General features: G+C 45.1%; 1 protein-coding gene across 5 annotated transcripts; it reads right to left on the reverse strand.

Moving 5' to 3' along the window:
- Window positions 1–197: 197 nt before the first annotated feature.
- ZC3H11A (zinc finger CCCH-type containing 11A) lies at window positions 198–19507 on the reverse strand. Of its 5 annotated transcripts, none has more exons than XM_076358184.1 (19): window positions 19432–19507; window positions 13547–13602; window positions 12110–12555; window positions 11529–11730; window positions 11198–11317; window positions 10304–10427; window positions 9658–9861; window positions 9210–9326; window positions 8586–8663; window positions 8017–8127; window positions 7216–7278; window positions 6860–6955; window positions 6581–6646; window positions 5540–6040; window positions 4824–4897; window positions 3786–4110; window positions 3301–3470; window positions 2808–2875; window positions 198–2253 (listed from the first exon to the last, which is right to left on the reverse strand). In XM_076358184.1, exons 4-19 carry the CDS (start codon window positions 11580–11582, stop codon window positions 1989–1991), a joined length of 2436 nt encoding a protein of 811 aa, XP_076214299.1. In that variant the 5' UTR covers window positions 11583–11730; window positions 12110–12555; window positions 13547–13602; window positions 19432–19507; the 3' UTR covers window positions 198–1988. The 5 variants fall into 5 exon arrangements, with proteins under 5 accessions (XP_076214299.1, XP_076214300.1, XP_076214297.1 ...); XM_076358185.1 differs by having other exon boundaries at window positions 12110–12162; window positions 19413–19507; XM_076358182.1 differs by having other exon boundaries at window positions 19413–19507.
- Window positions 19508–21502: the final 1995 nt, after the last annotated feature.

Below are 21502 nucleotides of genomic sequence, written 5' to 3' on the forward strand. Positions count from 1 at the left end.
AGGCAGGGAGGACCGCCGTCTCTACTGCTCCGCGCCGGGAGGGATTGCAGGGGGGCTGCCCCCCCCCCCCCCGGGACCCTCTGTGCCCCCCACCCCGGCCCCACAGACAGACCACGCACCGACACCTTCCCTCGGCCAGGTTTATTTAAAAACACTGTTAACTGCTGTCACGCGGAACAGTTCAACTACCAGTGAAGGCGGAGGAGGCCAGACTACGTTTAATACAATACCTTAAATAGAATACAAATATAAAATGGAAGAATAAAATATTTACAGAAACCACGGCGTAACACCAAATCCCGTCCCCGCCGCCCCTGGCCCAGGCTCTGTCCGCGAAGGCTGACGACAGAGCACGGAGGAGGGAAGCGGCGAGGGGGAAGCCTTCCTCACCGGGCTCTCGCGCGCTCTTCCTCTCTCCCAAAGTCGCCCCCGTCCGCGCGCGAGCGACCGACGCTGGCAGCAGTCTCACCGGCAGAAAGTCCTTCAGCAGGATAAAGGGTGGGCAGCCGGAACAGCAGTTTTCTAGTTTTGGTTTCGAACCTTTCCTCTAGGAACTAAGACATCACAGTGGATTATCAAAGCACACAAGTGTTTCCTTCCAAAGAGAAAGTATTTACAATCAACTCAAACGACTCGGGTTGTTTTTTTTTTTTTTCCTCTGCCAGCAGCAAATGCCCGAGGGCCCCTACAGCTTCACAAATCATAGTAGGAAGAGACTGAAGTTCTTCAAAAATTTACCAAAATAATTCAAAATATATCTGCTAGGGAAAACGATCACTGGTGGCAGGGTACACAATACACCCCAGTCTCGGCTATTTTCCGCGGGGTCACAAATTCAGACTGCACGTAGAGACCCGAGGCAGACCAGTGACCTCCAGTCCTGCCTCCAGCGCGTGCTTCTACACGGAGCTCGAGCCCCAGCGGTGGGACGAGACCAGAGGGAGGAATCCCCGGGGCGTGTCCGAAAAGGAGAGCACGGTTGGTCCTGCAGCAGTACCAGGTTCCAAGATCGCCGGCCCGGGCCCACGCTCTCCCTTGGGTCGGTGCCGCCGAGGGTGCCGCACGGCCGGCGGGAGGTCAGACAGAGCCGACAGTGTTTGAACGCGAGTCCGAGCAGCCGCCGCTTCCCGGCAGAAGACGAGCCAGCAGCTCGGGGGAGCGATTCCTGGAACCAAGAGGCACTTAAACCCATTCTTAGTTTACCAATTTACCGCAGACGACGAGAGGAATCCTGACTACCCACCCCCAGAATCCTATTCACATCAGCAAAAAGCACCAACCCCCCCCAAGCTTTGGTACAGCACAACAAAACGGGAGCGGGGTATTCTAGCTGTACTGCAGAGCTGCTGCTTTTCACACTGACACTGTATCATCCCTGATAATTCAAAGTAAGGCTGGATGGACTGACCCCAACCACCACCCTTGGCAGCACGTTTGGTCCAAAACCCTAGAGTAATTGTTCTGCTCCCTCCCACCCCGACATTTTCATTGTTACCCTTAAAGTCAAAACGATAGCATACATAAATAAAACTCAAGAGTTGACATAGTAACTCCAGGCTTTAGATATCAACTGTCCACAAAATCAGAATACCAAAGCTTTGAAACGCGCCGAACGTTGAGTTTTGCCAAGGGGGGGAGGAAGGAAGAAGCTTTAAGTTTAAGCCTTCAGAGCATCGCTGAATCAGTAGATCAGTTCACAACCACCACAGTTTGTAGATGGGCATCTCTCTGTCCCGAAATAAACAAGTGCTTCGTCCTCTTAACGTCGAAGGTAGCCACGGACAGTTACAGAATGGACGCACAGGACCTTGACTCTGACCAGCAGGGAAATTTAGGACAACTGAGTGCAGATGCTGCCAATTTCTACCAGTTCAACTGTGCTTTAAGACTCATTGCAAAGCCTCAGCTAGAAGAAGGATCACCTCCGGGTATCCAATAAAATATAGAGTTTTAATTTTTTTTTTTTTTAAACCTTGAGACTATGCAGTTCAGCTGTCAATCATTTCAGAAAGTTCCAGGAGGAGGTCATCCTCATCCTTCCCTGGGTCCAGGTCAATTTCTGCTTCCAGTTTGCCTCCTGAGATTTCCCAAATAAGCTTCTCAAAGTCATCTTCTACAGATAAGGGTGCTTTCCCAGCCCCTGTGGAGCTCAACCGGCGCGTCTTTACCGCTACTTGTGACGAAGTTGAAGTTGAGCTTGAGACCTCTGACTGTGCCACAGAATCTGCCTGGCTTCCAATATGCAGTTCAGGACTTGGAAGAACAAGAGAGAGAGAGCAAATCAGCGTACGACATCCCTTAACCAGAGAGATGTTTTCTGCAAGCCAGCTCTTAAAACTGTAGTTAATCCCTCCTACAGCTCAACCTTACACAGGGATTGTTACTCAATTAACCTGGGGCTGCTTTTAGAGTCCAATGTATTAGCAGGTACATTTTTCAGTTTGGGGATTTATCCGGGAAGACAGAGCATCTGGGGGTCTGGCAAAGAAGGTTCAATTTTTGCAGCCAGAGACACTTTGCCGCCTTTACTAATTTGACTGTAAAAAGGTTAAGAAGTCAACCTCTGCAGGCATTCAGAAAACCCAAGTCGTCACTGAAAAGCTGTACCAACTTGCAGCATTTTAAGAAAAGAATCTAAATAAGCATTCCTGCTAGCTGCTACAAAATCATTTCAGATGAATTGGTCCTTTGTTGGATTTTGGCATTAATTATCACAAAACTCGAATTTTTCCACATGTGAAAAAAACCCCTTACATTTCACATGAAAGACACACTGATCAAGAAAAGGAACAACTTGTGGCTGTTACCTGGCTTTGCGTTTTTCTCTCCCAGGTGTGGAGACCAGGCTGTCGTCTGGCAAAGCAGGAACAACGGCCTAGGAAGAAGCAAGACAGTTTTTATGACACACAGGTAAAAGACTTCTTAGTGGATTCTTCCTCCACTGCTTCTCCTCCGACATTGCTGAGCCTTAACTAAAATACAGAACCAGGGCACTCCTGAAGAAAAGCTAGTATTCACTTGAAGTTTACTAATGACCTTGTGTCTTTTTTAAGAACACAACATTAATGGACAAAATCCTTCACACCACAGAGGAATCATAGCAGAGCATTACGTAAACGCTGCCATCCATCTAATGAAAAGCAGAAAGGTACTACAACCATCCTGCAGACCGCTTCTGGATTTAGAAGGGAACAGAGACCTGTAGAACATTTCGGTTTTCCATCTTCTCTCCAAGAGGAGGGTAAAACTTGGGTGTAAATTTTACTAGGGACCCACTACTGCCTCAGCCACCGTCCTTACCACAGCCGCTTTTTTAGCTGAAGGCTCCTTCGTATCACCACCAGTGGTACTCAGTGGTTTCACAGCCGCCACAGCAGAGGGATGACTCTCAGCTGCCTTACGTTTCAGTGTCTGCTTTGTCGGGGAGGTGGCTTTCCCATCCAAAGGCTTCAGGCACACCTTAGATTTGGCTAGAGTAAAAGGAAGAGAGAACTGATACAGTCTTGCTTTGCCTCAGGGAAAAAAAAAAAACACCAAAACAACAAACAGGTTCTCTTAACAGTCCCATAATCCTTCTAGTTAAATATATTTGGCCAGCACAATCACACTGCCATTTCCCAGATTCTCAGCAGTGTTTTCCACATAGTAAACTCTGTTTACCAACAAGCCATAAAAAGGAGCAAAGAAGTTACAAAAAGGAGCCAGAGTTACAATGTGAAAATTGTCATCTTCTGCCTTTCCTTCAAAACATGACCTAAAGTAACTCTTTTACAGTCAACACTTACTTTTAGCTTTCCGTTCCAGAAGTTGAGCTGCCTGTTTCCCTGGTGATACAGCAGCATCCTTTCCTGGGCTTTCAACCCCATCTTCCGGAGATTTCACCAACATCCTCTTCGCAAGTTGATAAGCTGATCCCGAAACCACGGTGGGTTCAGGACTCCCTGATGCTGGAGTTTTATCCTTGACTGCTTTTTCAACAGGAGGTGGCACAGTAGCTGCTTCCTTCTGAAGCTTCTCTTCTTGGCGTTGTTTCAGTTGCCGCTTCTCCCTCATTATCTCTTCAAGGCTCTTCACTTGAACTTTAGAATTAGTTCCACTCTGATCGGAGGGCTAGAAAGAAACAAAAGAGGAGGACTAATAGGACAAAAATCTATGGAGGTTTAAATCTACGGAGATTAAGAAAATATGAGTGGCAACCCCTCTGAAATGGCTCCATGTGGAACAGAGCATGTTAATACCATCCAGATCTAACATTTTTTTCCACAAAATGTTGCCTGTAACAAGATCCATGCTTTGCTATGGAAATACTGTTTCAAAAGCCTGCAATTCCCAACACAGCGAGCTTCTTTAATAGAGCAGAAGACTCTAGCTGTAATGTATTACATTCTTTTTAAGCAACAGAAAGTCACACAAGCTCCCCAATACAGCATTCACTGACAGACTGATTTCCTCTAATACAAAGCTCTAGCCTTTTCTATTAAAATACTTACCTCAGGATTTTAAGATATCCTTCAAGTCTGACAGATAAAGTCACTGAGAACAAAAACATTCCCTCCACATTAACCTCACAGATTTTATCTGGTGCTAATAGGGTTTCTCATTCATTGTCAGGTATAATCAGATTAATTCAAAGCTTGAGGATTACAATGTTGTCTGGAAATGCTATTGAAAGTGACAGGGCTTATGACTTCACTGCAGCGCTTACCAAATGCGGGAAGGTAGGAACGCACTCAAACTGGGAGCATGCAGCGAGTTACAAACAAAACATAACAGAATTTATCAAAAATTGTACGAATACATGTATGTCTTCACAAAGGACTCACCTCTGCAGGTGTAGAGACAGCTTTGGGAGAAGGCTTGTTCAATTCCACTACCTTCTTTTCTTCTCTTCCAGGTACTTTAAAACAAGCAAAAAAAAAAAAATCATTTTGTTAACAGCAGAAATAAAGAAACCTGGTTACCTCCGTTTCCTTGGTGTGTTTATTTCCTCATGTCTAATAATGGGACAGAGGGAAAGGCTACAGTAAGCAATCCATGCAGCATTCGAGCTCTCTTTCCCTCAATCACGCTCTCTCTTTTTACATGGCTTATATAATCTTAACGATGAGATCTTTAACACTCTGTCATTTTTGACAAAAACTGGCCCTCACATTAAGAAGCCGATACATGCTTCGCAAACACGTATACATCAATAACTAAGTTAAACAACACATATGCCAAAGCGGAAGGTAAACTTGGATTCAGCGCAGGGAAGATCCCACACCACAAACAGACGGCAGAAAAAACAGAAGAGAAATTAGACTACAGAGCTCCTCAATGAATGAATTTTCCAGTGGGAAATACAGAAAACTATCACGTAATTCACGGAAAATAATATGGTTGCATATGCTGGCACTCTCTTGCCTTTTGACTTTGTAGCCTTAAACTCTTTTATCCTCTAGTATACATAGAAGGAAAAAGCAAAGCGAATCCTGAGCAAACTGAATTTGCTTGATAGGGGAAGCACTTCGCCAGGGCAGGTACCAAATCGTCTTATTACCTGTTAGCTTCGTAATCCGTAACAATCTCCTCCCTGTCGGGGCAGGTTCAGGTTGTGCTGGTGGAGCTGGCACATTTTCTCCACTCTGCTGCATCCGCAGAGCTTTCTCCTGCTTGATTTCTTCCAAGGTTTTAATACGCACTTCTCCTGCTGGCTTGGCTTTACCTGCCGGCTCTGCCACCTGCACTTTGCTGGGCACAGATGGAGCAAGTACGCTCTGCTTCTTCGGCTCATTCTCAACTTTTGTCTTGGTAGGAAACTCTTCTGTTTTTTGCTTCTCTTCTTCCAATCGCTTCTGTTTTTTTTCAGCCAGGGTTCCTGAGAAAGTTTTGATGCGAACTGCAGGGGAAGGTCTTGCCCCCGAGCTGGGATCTTCTGTTTTACAACGTCCTTCAGTTTGGGCTTTTGCTTGAGGCTCTCCTCGTTTCTGATTAGCTCTCTCAAGACGAATTTCCTCCAGTGTTTTCACATGGATCTCTCCTGTTGGCTTAGCAGCCTTCTCTGTCATCATCAAAAAAAGAGAATCACCAGCATTTAAAGAGAGTCCAACAATATTTAAAGTCTCCAAAATTTGTCACAGTACCAAGGAAAACTAGGTTTGAGTGTTCCCAAGAATGCATCTTAGGACAGTATCATTCTACATAGTATTCTCCTCCTCCTTTAAGCCACTGGTATTTTGAAAACCAGTGCTATCCAGAGAGTTGCAACACAAAAAACATTAGCCTACTTTATTTTGTTACTTTCTCAGACTGTGTCTCTCCTTTAGCATCTCAAACTCCTGCTCCTGGCAGTGGTTCTATTCTACTTGTGCGTAAGCATACTGCAGCTTCTGACGGTTCACAGCAGGAGCATGAAACCTTGATGAGGCACAAGTGGAAAACACATACACATCTAGAGCCAGATTTCTGACAGCGGCTATCAGGACAACTTCAGCACTCGAGCAAGAGGAATCAGGCAGTTTTTTTAAATTAACTTTTAGGGCTGTATGGAAGTTCATGGAAAAAAAAAAAAGGAAAGGCATATTTAATATCCAGTTATTACCTGTCTCTGTACTGGTCTGTTCAGAGGGCAATCCTAGCCTCTCCTTCAGAGACTTGGTGACTTGAACTACAAGACAGAACAGAAAAAGTTAGGGAGACTGCATAAATCTCAATTTTGTGTTCACATTTCGAAATGAGACAGGAGATCACTTCACTGGGATTCAAAGTTACCTTGAGCCCTCAACCAACACGCAAAAAGAATCATTAGAAGAAAGGACAAACAGAAAACCTAAATAGAAAATCTGTGCATCAAATCCAGATGTCTGTTTAGCAGCTGTACCTCTCTTTGGTGCTTTGTCAGCATTCTCCAGACTCTCTATTTTCTTCCCCAGCCTTTCAGCAAGGTTGCGCTTTAGTGGAAGGACACTTTTACCAGCTTCACAAAGAGAGAAAACAAGAAATACTTTAAGAACATTTCTCTGGAGGAGGATTTTAGAACAGTCAGCCACAAACTTCAATTCTTTCAGGTATATTTTCTTATATTTGCCTTTCAGTTGCTAACAAAATTTGCTATTTCTGCAGTCACCGCAGACCTCCGCCAAAATGTATTTTCCTCCAGCATACAGCAAAAATACCCTTAAATACAGTCATGCTTAGATGAGGGCACCCAAACAACAGCTCACAAAAAGCTCTTACCTATGGAGGTCTTACGTTTTCCCAGTCTCTCGGCAAGATTCAGTCGAATCACAGGCTCCTCCCCTAAAACAAGGAACAAACTCTTTAGTGCACAGAAACCAGTAGCCAGTAAAAGCACTGTCCTTCGAGCCCATGTCCCAAAACAAGACACTCTTTTGGTAGCCAAACCACATAAACGAACGACTACAAGAAGTAGTTCTACACATTTTTTGCCTTTAGGAGGAATTTGTGCAGATCTAACCACCATTTATAGAGATTCATATCAGACTACTGTCCGCAACTGTCACTGTCAGGCTCTTCGATGCTTTGAAAACCGGCTACTTGTATAATACCATCTTCTATAGGTCTTCCCTCTCATTACTCCCGTTTTTCAGTTATCCCCTTATTTGCATACCGACACTTGTTTTGACATTAGCCTCTCTCTCTGCTGCACCTAACCCAAACACTAATTCTGTCACACGCTGTCAACACATTAGCTCATTCACAAATCTCACTCAACTTCAGGAACACGAAAGTCAAATTAAGCACATTTGAGAGTCTGTAGGACGGTGATAATATATGATTAGCTATGGCTTAATGTCAGGCTGATAAAAACCACTTCTTGATCTTTTATTGCAATACAACAAACTGAGCACCTACAAATGCCGTATCTTTCCAGTACAACAGGGGCTTTCAGCATAAAAGCATGGTTTTAATTAGAAAAGGCAGCACCAGCAGACTAACATGTCTGAATTATCTTAATTATTATTTAACCTTTTGGTTTAGGAGCCGTGAAATGGGAACAATAGTATCCACTATTACCTTGCTTTGTAGACAGAGTCACAGTTCTCACTACTGTCCGTACATTTTCCTTTTCTGGCACAGGAATAGTCCGCGATTGGAGCGGATGAACAGAAACTCCTGAAGGACCTTCTGATTAGAGCAAGCAAAACATAAGGATATTTAGGAAAACAAAACAGAAGAACTATCACGAAGTCCAAAAACATTAGTCATTCATTACTGGCAAACATACAATGACCAGTGCATGTAAATAAGAGAGATGAGCAGTTTCCCTCTGATTTGCCCTTGGAATTTCAATCTAGAATACCAGCTGTTTGAGTTTAAGAAAACAGGTTGCATGCCAAAGTAGCTCAAGGCCCCCAGCTAAACATGGAAGTCTGCCCCTCAAGCAGCTCTCAGCTGCAATCATCTCCCACTCTGAACCCAGTAGTGCAAAAAAATTTCCTTTCTTTTGCAAATAATTGTGTTCACCGATGCATAGCCAGCTATCCAGGCACTATCAGAAGGAAGAGGAAAAAAAAAAGAGAAAAAAAAAAAGATGGAGGTGAACAGAAGGCAGGATAGGAAAGTAGGGGATATTAACTCATCACCTTGTTTTTTTGTTTTTTCCTTTAGTTTCTTCAATTTGATTTCTTCAAGTGTTTTTATTCCGAAATTTAAATTGTCATCTGAAAACACAAAACGGTTAATGAAACTGAGGTTTAAAGGCATATGTTGAAGAGCACAGATCCTCAAGCTTCTTACAGCTCAGAACCTTTCCAAAGTATTTCAAATAAACCCTGTCAACGCTCCCCACAAGTAAAAAAAAAAAAAAAGCCATAAAACGGATGGCATTTTGGTAAGCAATTGGCACCTTTCTTCACCGCTCCTCCCACCCTTCAGGGTAAAACCTATAGTTTTAAGCATTTTAATCCATCTACATGATATCAGATTCCTCTATCATTAGACATAGCTTTCCACAATGTTTGAAAGGACACATTTGCAGGCATTTAAACTCCACTCTGTGGCTCTATTTTGTTCTACAAAAGTAAATAAGGAGGAGTTTACCTATCTGACCCAAGGGACACATGACAGTATTAGGTAGGAATGAGCTCATGGAAATAGCTGACTCCGTCCAGGCTACCCTATGTTCTACTGTATTTTTAGAACATATCGCCTTTGAGTTAATTGTCAAATTCTCCTCCCAATCCATCCTACTACAGCTGTTAGAATACCTTGTTTTGTATTAGCGTTGGATTTCCTAGTGGAAATTATCCGCAATCCATTATGGGCTTCTGTAGTTGGTTGCTGGACAGGTGTTTTAGTTTCATCTCCTTCTTCAGAAAGCTGGTCTGAAAGGCAAAACCAAACCTATTCAGTTATGCAATAAGGATTAGACAAGGTTTTTCATGTTTATGTAGCTCACACAATGACATTTCAGTCCATGTTTCATATTGTGTTTGTATTCTTAACTACAAACACAAACAAATGTTTACAGGAGGATTTTTTTTAAACAGCTATATTGACTTGATGAATTCATAAGTAAAAGAGCTATACTGGGGAAAAAATTGTTTAGGACTCCAGACTCTCGACTGCAGCTTTAACTGCTACACAATTCAGGTATTCTGTGATTTATACTGTCACTTACAGTAGAAATGCCTTCAAGAAGTAAAAAATGCTCACCATCATCGTCTTCATCATCATCTGCAGCATTGATTACAACTGGAGGATGAGTAGGACTTGGGACGTTTTCAGAGTTTTCCACTTTCATCACCCCCCTCAGCTGTGGAGAGGGATTTGACTGGACAGAAAGTTTGTTTTGCTGCAGTGACATCTGAGCCATTTTCACATCGTCTTCTGCAGACTCAGGTGGACTTGGAAGTGTAGCTAGAGGAAGAGGAGGATCATCTGTAATTTGGCCATTTAAAACTTCGACCCCAATGTTGCACTCACTGCGTAGATACGGTAGATAAGGTAGATAACCCACCTGGCTACTGAATTTAGAGTCTCCTGTTCCCCACCCCTGGTTACACTATGAACAACGGCTTCCCTTCACACACAAATCTCACTGTCCTACCAGCTAGAAAGGATTAAATGAGGGGAAAGCAACCTGAAAGGCCACAATCACACAAAGCACAGAGAAGCTGAGCATGAAAGAAAAAACTAAATACCAGAATTACATTCCGTTTAGCTGAGAGCCTATGACTGCAGACTTCTCCCTGCACTCATAAATGGACAGTTACTTGATGTCTTCTACGGTATTGTACCCACTCATAAGCAATATTCAAAATTATTTAATACCTAAAGAAAAAGGACCTAAGAAACTCACTTTTGCTTGGTGGTAAGAAAAGTCCATCGACATAGCGTCCTTTTGTGTGATGAAAAGCACAGTTGGATTTTTGACAGCCTACTGGCTGATTCTCCCAGTAGCAAGGAATCTCACTGCGTTTTTTCTGAAGACAGAAAGAAATAAAAGCTCATGGTAACACTCGCCTTGGATTTGCAAAGAGACATAGTTTCACATCGTGCCAGAGATAGGACTATTGCAGTGAAGTGCTGAAACATCATTCCAAAGGTCAATTTATCACTAAAAGTATTTCAGGGCATATACACAAAGTTTGCGTAAGCTGTAACAAGTATATATTATCTAGCTTTCCTATCATTCAGTTTGAGAAGACAGGCACACTCACACATCAGTTCAGGGCGGGTTAAGCTAATACAACTTGGGATTATTCAGAGGGAAAAACGTTTTAAATTGCCTAGGTTAAATTTATCTGAATGTAGCTTTCAGAGCCTTAGTTCCTTCCCATCTTTTCTCTCCCCACCCTGTGCTATCCCAAGAGGTTAGAACAACATTATCTGAAGAAATCCAGGACAGAAGAGACCCGATAGGCCGTTATCAAGCCTAGCCCTCAGGAGGCCAGTGCAGGCTGTCTACTACCACCCTGCTCCAGCACATTTAAGCAGTCTGATCAATGTGGTTGCTTTTGCCTCTTAAGAAAATAATGTCAGCACCTAATACAAAAATTTCTTGCTGAGATATACCCAAGACATTGATTTTTTTCCTCCCCCAACTTCCTCCTACCCCCCTCCCAGTAATAGAAACCAGTATCATTTTATAGCAAGTAAATCTATCATGTAAAAGCACATTCAGTCCACCTACAGCAATGAAAAATGCTTTCAGTGATTTAGTTTGAGAACACGTCTTTAGGCAAACACTCACATCGATTTCCATGTGTCTGAATCTGCAGATATTCCTGAAGCAGCGACCCTCCTGCCAGAGCGTGCAGACTGTTTCATTCCCTAGAGCAGCTTCACAGTGGCGGAAGGAACAGCTGTCTCCCTGTAACCAAAAGGAAATCAACAAAAAAGAAAATAAAATAGTACAGCTTAAAAAAATGTCCATACTATTAGAACTGGAAGCAGAAATCTAACTGCTTATTAAGTTACCAGAAATCTGTATGTCTCCTCCTACTCTTCCTTCTCCTCTCTTAAAAATGAAAAAGAAAAAAAAAAAAACACCAAACCCCAAAGCAAAAGTAACCCAAACATACCTTGTTACATGTGGAATAGAAATAGAAGTAGCAGTCATCTCCTTGGTTAGACATAACGGACAAATTCTTAGGACAAGCTCAGGTTCTAAGGGTTGACTCAACAGTGACTTCCTCCACTCTTGGCAAGAGCTGGCTTCACTCTTTCTTGGACTGAAAGTCTTCTACTGGCTTGATCAGTGAAATCTTCTTTTTAAAAGTAACCCTAAAGAAAGGTGTAAGTGAAAAATTATTAAGTAATAAGCATTTTTACAGCCGCTTTCTGTTAATCAAATTAGTATCCTGAGGGGGGCAATGTCTTGAAATCAGCTGGTCACAAAAACTATCCCAATACTAAGTCAGACTTCTGTAAAACTGCATGGGTTTTGTCAGCAAGCGTTCTCTTCTGTGTCCTTAGTAACAGTTATACAGAAAAAACTACTGCGTGTGGCTGCAAGCCCCACAAGAGAGTCACTTCTTAAAAAATTGGTCATACATTTGAGTTATCAGTCAATGATTAACTGTGGGTACTACTAATTTCTATAAAATACATTGACATATTAAACATTATTTTCCAATCACTGTGGATCTTCAAGTTCACATACCTGGACAACTTCAGCAAATATATTGATCTTCAAAGACTTCCAGTTAACTTCTCCTGTAGGCCGAACCAACACTGAATCCGTGAATTAATAATAAAGGGGTAGAAAGAATTTTCCTCCTCACATTGCCAAGGGAACCTCTCATCCACAATTCAAACATAGGATGTGCTTTTAAACATCTTACAACTAATGGAGGAAGCAAGTCCATTTGAATACTGTCAGACTGGAGACAGCCAGGGTTAGTTAGCTCTTCAAAAAAAAAAAAACAAAAACAAAAACAAAAAAAAAACCAACAAAAAAACCCCAGTGCATTTAAAGATGAACTTGTGATTCAAAGTGGCTGCAAAAATGAGGATCCATCTTCCACAGCCGGACAATTTTTATTTTTTTTTTTTTTTTAAATTTAAAATTCAGTAAGTTGCAATTTCTGGTCTTCAAGATTTCTTCACCTATTAAGAAAACACAAAAACCTTCCCCCATCTTTATTACCTGCACAGTAAAAACATACTTGTGCATATAAATACACAAATATGTATATACATACACATATGTGTTTATACACACACCAAGAGTGAGTGATAATAAAGTCAGCAAGTGTGATAGTAAAAATTAGAATTTTGGGCTATTTGCCACATAAGACTGCATAAAAAGTCTCTCATTTTGAGGGAACTGGCAAAAAATGAAAGATCTACATAATATTTTGCTGAATACGCCTTCAAGGCTGATGCTTTATAACATGAGTGATTTGGGGGCCAGCACACAAATATGCATACGTATGTACATGCATACAGTATAAACATATCTATACACACAAGCGTGCACAGTATATGTTGTATGATATCCATATCGAGACCAACTTGTAGCCCTGATCAGACACGTAGAGTTGCAATCAATTAACAGCAGGAAGACAGCAGATCAAGGATACAGCAAGCTTTGAGAGGCAGGGAAATGCTCACTTTGCAAGTGGCATGGCTGCATGATACCAAGAATTTTGAATTATTTTGATTTTAGGAAATAATTTGCCTTCTTTTTACATCGGAGCAAATACTACAAGTTTGCCATCACATGCTGTTCCCTAGTCCAAATATCCATCATTATCCATTGCTGAAAGATCACGGAAGGTTTGAAAAGATGGCTTAGGTCCAATTCAACAGCTGATCATTTTTTGGTGCCACCAGAGCTGAAACTGATTTTATTCAGCCACAAGCAGGTTTGGTTTTTTTGATGTGAAGTCAGATACTTCGATTCTTAATTTTTTTAAAGATACTAAATGCCATAAAACCTGCAACCAGACCAGATAAAGTTCAAATTAAAGTGATTCTGACCCCTTTCATTAAAATGCTGCACACTTCTGTGCAAAGTATTTCTGAGTCTTTTGGACAAAACTGAATGAAATAGTTCTTACAAATTAATAATAAAAGGTTGGAACCTTTTACTCACACAAACACTAGTGAATTTTCCAGGATATTTTTTTTTTGCAGGGAATTTTCCCAAATCTAAAATAAAGAGAGGAAAAGTTGGGTTCTCATATTAGTTATTATTTTCTTGACTGCTTGACAAAGGGAGTAAAAACAGTAGTTAAGTGCAAGGTTTTCTTCCCTTCTTCAGTATCGATGTGACTATTCACTTTTGACCTTTAGCACCTTCAAAACCAGACTTTGTGTCATACAGATTCCTATCCATCTACTTCTAAAAATTCCTGGTGCTCCTCCACGTAGAAATTTGACAAGAAACATTTTTCCAAATGTGTTACCAACACCATTGATAGTTAAATTAAATTTCAAGCACGATTTCTTCAGTTTGCACAAGCTTAAATAGATGGCAATTAAGGACCACTGCTTTGCTGAGCAGAGGCATTCAAATACAAATCAGAAGGAATTCACGGTCTAGAAGGCAGCACTTCTTTTTCCTAGGAAGTGAGAGACACCTGTATAATGCAACATTACTACATCCACCACCATGGGGGAAAAAAAGAAATCCCCTCAGATTTAGCTCTTTTGAATGTCCAAGCAGCTCAGCGTTTTGCTTGTGGCCTTCCATATTCCTGAGCAGACTTCAAGAGCTGTTCAGAATTTGAATGGATCTTGTTTAAGGAATGGTAAAAAAAGCAAAACTTTAAAACAAAACAAACAAAAAAACCCCCAAAACCCCTCAGAGTTCTAAACTCCATAAAAGTCCTTTCATTTTCAAAAAGGTTAACTCAAAAAATTTTTTTTTTTAAACTGGTATCAGTTAACATGGCAATCTGAGTGCTAAACAGAAATCAACCCAACTAACCCCTGAAAGTCTGAATAAAAATGAGTAACTCTGGTGCACTCAGCAGGTCTCTGATGGAAGCTGATAAGAATTTTAAATGCTTCTTTTTTCTCCAGAACTCTAGTAAAGTTTTTGTTTTGAGAGATTTTGAACTCATTTTGTAAAAACAAAAATAAATAATTACAGATGCAGTAGCTAGGGGTCAGGAAAAACACGCCAACAAATGCCACAAACTTTACCTTTGCTAAGGGAAGATAAATAGTACAATGTAAGTCTGTCTAGTTTGTTTTACAAGCTTGTCTTTCTCGGTACCGAAGAAACAGTCCTATTCCCTGGTTTAACTTTCCAGCTCGCTGACCTGCCTTTGTCCTGTACCGAAGAGCAAGGAGGGAACAGAAGTTTTTTGCACCCCAACAAATGCATGAGAGAAGTATTATTGCACCTACCCATGGGTACTTTTTGGTTACAAAGCACAAAATATTTCACTTGGACAGTCTCTCTCGCTGGTCTACTTTGTGCCTTTAATTTCTTACAAAAATACTAAAGATGCTTAACACCCCTGCTTATTAGGACAGTAAAGTAAGATGACAAGGAAGGAAGAGCACCAGGCACTCCACATTCTAACCCCCTTTTTCAATCGGTCAGCATTACCCCAGCTGCAAAACAGCTGCTGCTGGTTCACCTGCTTGTTACCACATTCCACAGGCTGAAAGTGCAGCGCGCGCTAGATGTCACAAATTACATATAGAACTGTGCATTATGATGCATACGTAAACCACACATCATCACGTCGTCTGAAGCACAGGAGAACCTCTTGCTAACACATCTCATTCTCTATATCAAAATCTAAAGCTAAGTTGTCCAAAACTGAAGCAGAACAGTCATAATTTCTAGTCTTTACATTTGTTTTAGTCAATTCTAGCTGTCACGTTCTGCCTAAACCTGGACTGGGGACATGTTCTGAGCCTGGGAGTTACAGTACTCAAGACCCACTCAGAGCAAAGACTGCAAGGTTGCCAGCCAAGAAGGCAAAGGTTAAAGCAGATGATCATCTCCGCTTCCTCTGCCATTGAGTCAGGGTCACCTTGAGTCGTGATCTCTGAGAGCCAGAGCCGTGAGTTACCACAGCCGTGAGGCAGAGCTGCCCCTTGCCGGCTGGAGCAACTCTACTTGAAGATGTGCCACTTCAGGGACCTGAATTAGGACATTCTTCCTTAAGACGAGAGGCAAATCAATCCGCTCCTGAAAGGGCTGATTGGCCTGGTGTTTCTGTAACTGTCAAAGAATAACCTCGTACTGAAGCACTCATCAGATCAGACGCTGCTTCAGTACAGACTTGTCTTTAGCTTGACACATCAAGACTCAGGAGGAGTTCTTCAAAGCAACCTTTAAAGCAGGGATCTAGTAAAGTGGCCAAGGCAAAAAGTGTTCAGATCTAAGCACACCACTCTCTAGAAAATCAGTTTCGAGCCTAAGATATTTCACCCATCTCACAGTCCAAGAGGGACAGTGACACCTTTGATCTGAAAGTCTTTCCACATGCTCTGCAAAGCCACAAGGACGTGACTGATGGCAGCACTTGACTAAGAACTGTAGTTCCCCACTGGCCTCCACCTGCAGGCCAAGAATCTTGCACCCATCAGACATCTGGGACCACTGGAATGACCTGAGAATAGTCCCATTCTCCCTCGCAGGAGGATGCTGCTCCACCTTCTGCTGTTTTGAAGTCACTTTAACATATAAAAGGTAGAAAGAGATTCACTGAGCAGCTGTTTCCTGCTTCAAGTGATCTGTGGAAAATGGTTTGAATGCTGGAATTCCTGAAGAATTTGATGGGCCTCAGCAGAATGAGCAAGCAAATCTATTAAGCACCCGCTAACCTGTTCTCAGTGCTCCCGTGCTCAAAGTCCTGATTCATTAATTTTAAAATATATGTAAAACATTGCAGCTGGCACCTAGCACTGCGCACACAGCGTCGGCAGTGCTGTCGGAAGCTGGAAAGCCAGGGGTGAGGGGATTAAGGGAAAGCCACACATCAGTTTGGTAACTTGGTTCTTGTAGGACGCTTCCTACTGCAGAAGTTTTAGCAAAGCCAGTGGGAGGGAGCTGCCTGTTTTCTAAAAGGGGACTTCTGCTGGTGCAGTGTATCAAAAGATATCCTTGGGCCATCACTGTCAAGTAGTCCACGGTTCATTCAGGGTCTACGTATCAATAGTTAAATGTGCATTTTTGTGTTGTGCTTTCTCCAAAGGTATGAAAAACTTTTCTTTTACAATGCTGTATAGTCACATTATAGATGGGAACTGACTGTCTAGCGCCACAATCTGTATGAACAAGTTGGCATAAATGTCTTCAGTAATCAATTTTATAATACCTCTGTTTATCTGTTATTTAAGTGCATTTTCATATCTGAACTTCTTCACAGCAGTATGTACTTGAGAGTCTGAGTCCCATGGTTAAGATTTATGTCCTTTCTCCTACCAAGCACCTGCTCAGTAGGCAAAGATGGAATAGGAACACCCAAGCCTGGAGATGTTAAACCACAACTGGCTCTAAGCCTATCCGTTGAAAAGAAATAGCTCAATACATCACCTTCATGGGGCAAAAATTCATGTGGAACAGTAGAAAAATCCAGAAGTGCTTCCCGAGCTTCAGGTTATCAACAGCACCATCAGATTTAGGTCCTGGCCCAGTGTGCAGGACGCGTGATCTGCAAGTGTTGCTGCAACGTGGAAGCGCCAAGGCGAGTCCCTGCCCTGCCCAACACACTTTTTAAACGTTGCAAGGAGCGTGCCAGGTATACCGAGGGTCAACTGAGAAGTTCCAGACAACAGATGCATTTGTCTAATTTCTGGCATCAAAAGGCTTTTGACAGTATCGCTTCCGTGAAGAAAACTCCTATCTTCTCCAGACGCTCCAGGATCCACTACTGCTGCAGCTGCAACGGCTACACTGGTACGACCCACATCTACGGCAAATCTCTTTGACAGCTCTTGTTTACAGGGGCACATCTGCAGTCCACTCCTCCTCTTCCAGCTGAAAAACCAGCCCGCTGGCTCTGCCATGCTGTCACTGCTGACACAAGAGCTGAGAACATACGTCGAACTCCCACTGCTAAAACTTCTGTCTGGGGAGATGGTTGACAGACACGTTACAGGCATGTTCACCCTCCCTACAGCGCTTACAGCTGAGACACCTGGCTGTTAGCCGCGGCCCAATGTACACAACGCTCTGCTTGGAGATGTCACCAAAGAGTCAGTGTCCCCAGATGAGTACCTGGCTTGCCACAGTTGATTTTTTTTAAAAACCGTATGCTGGATATGGCACACCAGGTGAACCACAGATCCAAAGTTCCACATAATGGAAGTCTTTGCTCTTCTTCCAGGCAACAGTGCATGCTTTAACATACTGCGTTCAATGAAGAAGCTCTCTCCATCTTGCTCAGTGGCAACAGGCATGACTGCAGCACACTCAGGTGCAGCAGTATCTGCAGGTCCCAGATCCTTAACAGATTTTTAGATAGCACCAATTTTCTATGTAGTGGCTTTCCCTTAATGCATAACCCCTTCTTTCCTACATTTTTAGTGGGTGGCTCTCCTCTATTGTTCTGTCCACCAGCTTTTCCTCCTCGATGTCCGAATGGGCATCGAGAATCAATTCCAAAGTAAGGGGACTGCTAAAGCTGCTACATCTACTCTTGGGTGAGACAGGCATACTTAAAGAAAAGAAAAGGCACTCATTCTTTTTCTACTAAAATCAACACCGGGGCCTGGCAGCAATTTACTATGGTGATTCATCTTCCTTGCTGAAATGTTTTATTAAATCTCAAAAAGAGTCAATTTCCCCTGGAAGCAGCCATTTGGAAGGGTGCCATTTTAGATGAGAAGCAACAGCAAGAGAAAGTTTTCTCTAGACTAGCTTTTCTCCTGAAACACCTGGCCATCCAGCAACAAATTCAGCCTATCTGTTCAGCCTGACCAGCTTAACGTGTGTCCAATTCAACCACGTGCCACAGCGGTGGTTCTGTTATCGTTTCAAAATCCCCTATCCCCGGGAGATCTCCTTTTTTACAATCAAATAACACAGTGTTTTATTTTGAACGTATGGCCCAGAGCTCAATCTCCGAGTGCAGCGTGCATCCCAGAGCACCAGTTCTGGGAACAATCTGTAGGCTCCACATATGGATCCCTGCAACAGTAAAAATCACTTTTGCACTTTCATTATAAACATCAATGTAAGAAACCAGAAACCTCTGAGACCCAATTCTTAAGAACAAAACCAAACGTCACCCAATAGGGTTGTTTTAAACAACCTAAAGGAGAAATTAAGATGACAACCGGGTGCATCCAGAGTTAGTCAGATCCTGAAGGCAGTTCCTTTGGGGAACGGAGGAGCAATTTGTCAGATGACTACATTACAGCACGCCCCTTATACGCATTGCTACAAAAGGAAGGCACAAGGTTTTAACTGAAAATAACGTACGCTCATAAGGCACCTGCACTGGGATCTTCAGTTTGCCCAACCGAACCTCTCCAGAGCCTGCCCAAGGACTCCGTTTCCCCGGGAGACCACCGGCACGGGGGGGGGGGGCGGGGGCGGGGGGGGGGGGGGAGGGGGGGGGGGAGCCCGCAGCCAAGCCCTGTAGAAGGGCTAACGGCCGAGGGAAGGGCAGGGGTGGGGAACGGGAGAGCTGCGCTCCGGGCTGCGGCCCTGTAGCCGGGGGCAGAGGGGACCTTGGGCCTACCTCGGGCAGCGGGGAAGCAGCTCCCCCTCTTTAAGGTCCCGGGGCGCCGAGGCCGGGGAGAACACCTCACCCCCACCACCGCCGCTCCCGGAGGGCCCGCACTGCCCCAGGGACCCCAGCGGCCTCCCCCGCCCGCCCCAGTGGCTACGGACACCCCGGTGGGGAGGGCTCGGGGACGCGGCCTGGGCCGCCCGCCCCGCCGGGCGCGGGGGACGCGGCCTGCTTCCCCTGAGGGGAGCGGAGGGGACCCGGGCCTGACGAGAGGCCATTCCCCCGCCCCTGCGGTCTACGAACGGCTCTAGTTACCGGCGAGCAGGGACTTTACCGAACCCCAGGGGACCGCCGCTGCCGCCGCCGTGTCGCCTCGATCCGCCGGGGCCGCCGCTCAGGCCGTCGCCTTCCCCGCTGCCAGCCTCAAAGATGGCGCCTAACATACGGGCAACCCTCAGCTCGCCCGCTGCCAAGATGGCGGGCGGAACGGCTTCACCAGGGCCCACTTCCGCCCGTTGGAACCGGCGGGGGCGGGGCTCCGCGCGGGAGCAGTGGACGGGCGGCACCGCCCACCGGAGCGACAGAAGCGGGGCGGGCGGGGCCCGTAAACAAAGCGGGCGGGCGGTTTTTCTGCCCTTTCCTCTTCCGAGGGGCCCCGCCAGCGCCTCTAACCCCAGGCAAAGCCCTTCGCTGTGGGGCGAACAGGAGAGTGCCCCCTTCCCGTCCACCTCCGCCCCGGCTGCGGTGCCCCACGCCCACCTTCCCGTCAGGGTGTGCGTCCCTGCCCATCATGGTGCCAGGCCTCAGCCCCTGAGGTGGCCGTCCCCTCCTGCCATGGTGCCAGGCCTCAGCCCCTGAGGTGGCCGTCCCCTCCCTCACGCTGCCGGGCGCTGCCTCAGGGTTACAATTCCCAAGCTGGAAGCTACGTTTTCAACACGGTTTCCCGGGCTGGCAGCCACTTGCCGTGGGGCCTCAGTACACCTCAGGCCATGCTGCGCCCCAGGGAGGGAGGCCTGGGCCTGGCTGGGGTGTTTCGGGTAGCAGCCGCTCCTCTTGTCAGGGCAGCATGGGCCTGCTAAGATTTCATGGCAGATCATAGACCTAAACCTGCCTCCCTCTGCTTTTCCCCTCTCCGTCCCAGGGTGCTGGTGTCCTGCTTCCCCCGGTTTGGCCCTGCGGCAGCGGCAAAGAGCCACCTTGTCAGCAGGAGCAGCGTCCATCCTGGGGGAGAGGGTGCCTGGGCCAGCCCCGTGGCTGCACAGCCATGCACAGCCATTTCCCCCATTAAATGACTGAAAGTCCTGTGATTTGTTTCTTTCTTTGCATCCAGCCTGGGCTAGGTTTAAAAAAAGAAGCAACTGTGGCTGTTCTGTTGAATTAAGAGCTGGAGGACGCTGTGAGCACAGACACCTCCCCAAGAAAGCAGGCAAGAGGGTGACACTGCACAGTGTGCCCCGTTCATATCACTTGTCATCAGCTCCAAGGGTCAGACACTCGGCTGAGCAAGTTTTAGATTGAACTTTCTCACTTGACAGCCTCGCCCAGCTTGATCTCATCACGGCTTGGCTCGGGGGTTATTAAAGACACAGGGAAGCAACAGCCTCCCCACCGAAGCCAGGGAGTTAAAACGGCTCCAGCGCACCGAAGCCAGGGAGTTAAACAGCTCCAGCGCAATCAACCTGCTTGGGAATGAGAGTATTTCAGAGGCCAGTTGCTTTTATTTCCCGTTGTCCTCATCTGGGCAAAGTGCCTCTATGGAGGCAAAATAATCTCAGTAGAGAGGCAGGACGCAGCTCAAAGCCAGTCCCCGGGAGATGGAGATCACAACCTCCACCATGCATCACCTTAGAGGCACTGCAGACATGGCATCAGGGAAGGGGACAAGGGAGGACCTTTGCTCGACACGTAGCCCAGGAGCACTGGTTTGGATGGCATTTGACAGCCAATTCTGGACTTTGCTCGGAGAGGGAAGAAGCCATGCTTGAGACAAAGTGCTGGGCGCAACCAGCCAGCCCCTGCCTCTCAATAGCGAGGCTTACACAGAGAGAAAACCCACGCTAAGGGGTGCTTTTGTAGTGGTGGGGTTGCTTTTGACCCCCATCCCTCTATCCACCCCGCAGGCCCCACTTCCACGCTCCGGCTTGCTCCGACGGGAAGCCCAGCCGCTCATCCAGCGCTAGGAGAAGATGCGGGATTGATTTCGCAAGCTGGTGGACAACACTGAGGACGTCACAGTTACATGTGGGCACATTTTATTCTCTGGATGCACTTGCGCATTGTTTCTGCTCAACAGCCAAAGCTTTATTGATTCAAAACCATTACCCTTCTCCCCCATCCCCAGCACGCTTTATTTTTTTGCTATGTACCCCCTTCCCCACCCCTCAACCACTCGTCCGCTTCGAGTA

Source organism: Aptenodytes patagonicus, chromosome 22 (genome assembly GCF_965638725.1).
Source record: "Aptenodytes patagonicus chromosome 22, bAptPat1.pri.cur, whole genome shotgun sequence".
NCBI lineage: Eukaryota > Metazoa > Chordata > Aves > Sphenisciformes > Spheniscidae > Aptenodytes > Aptenodytes patagonicus.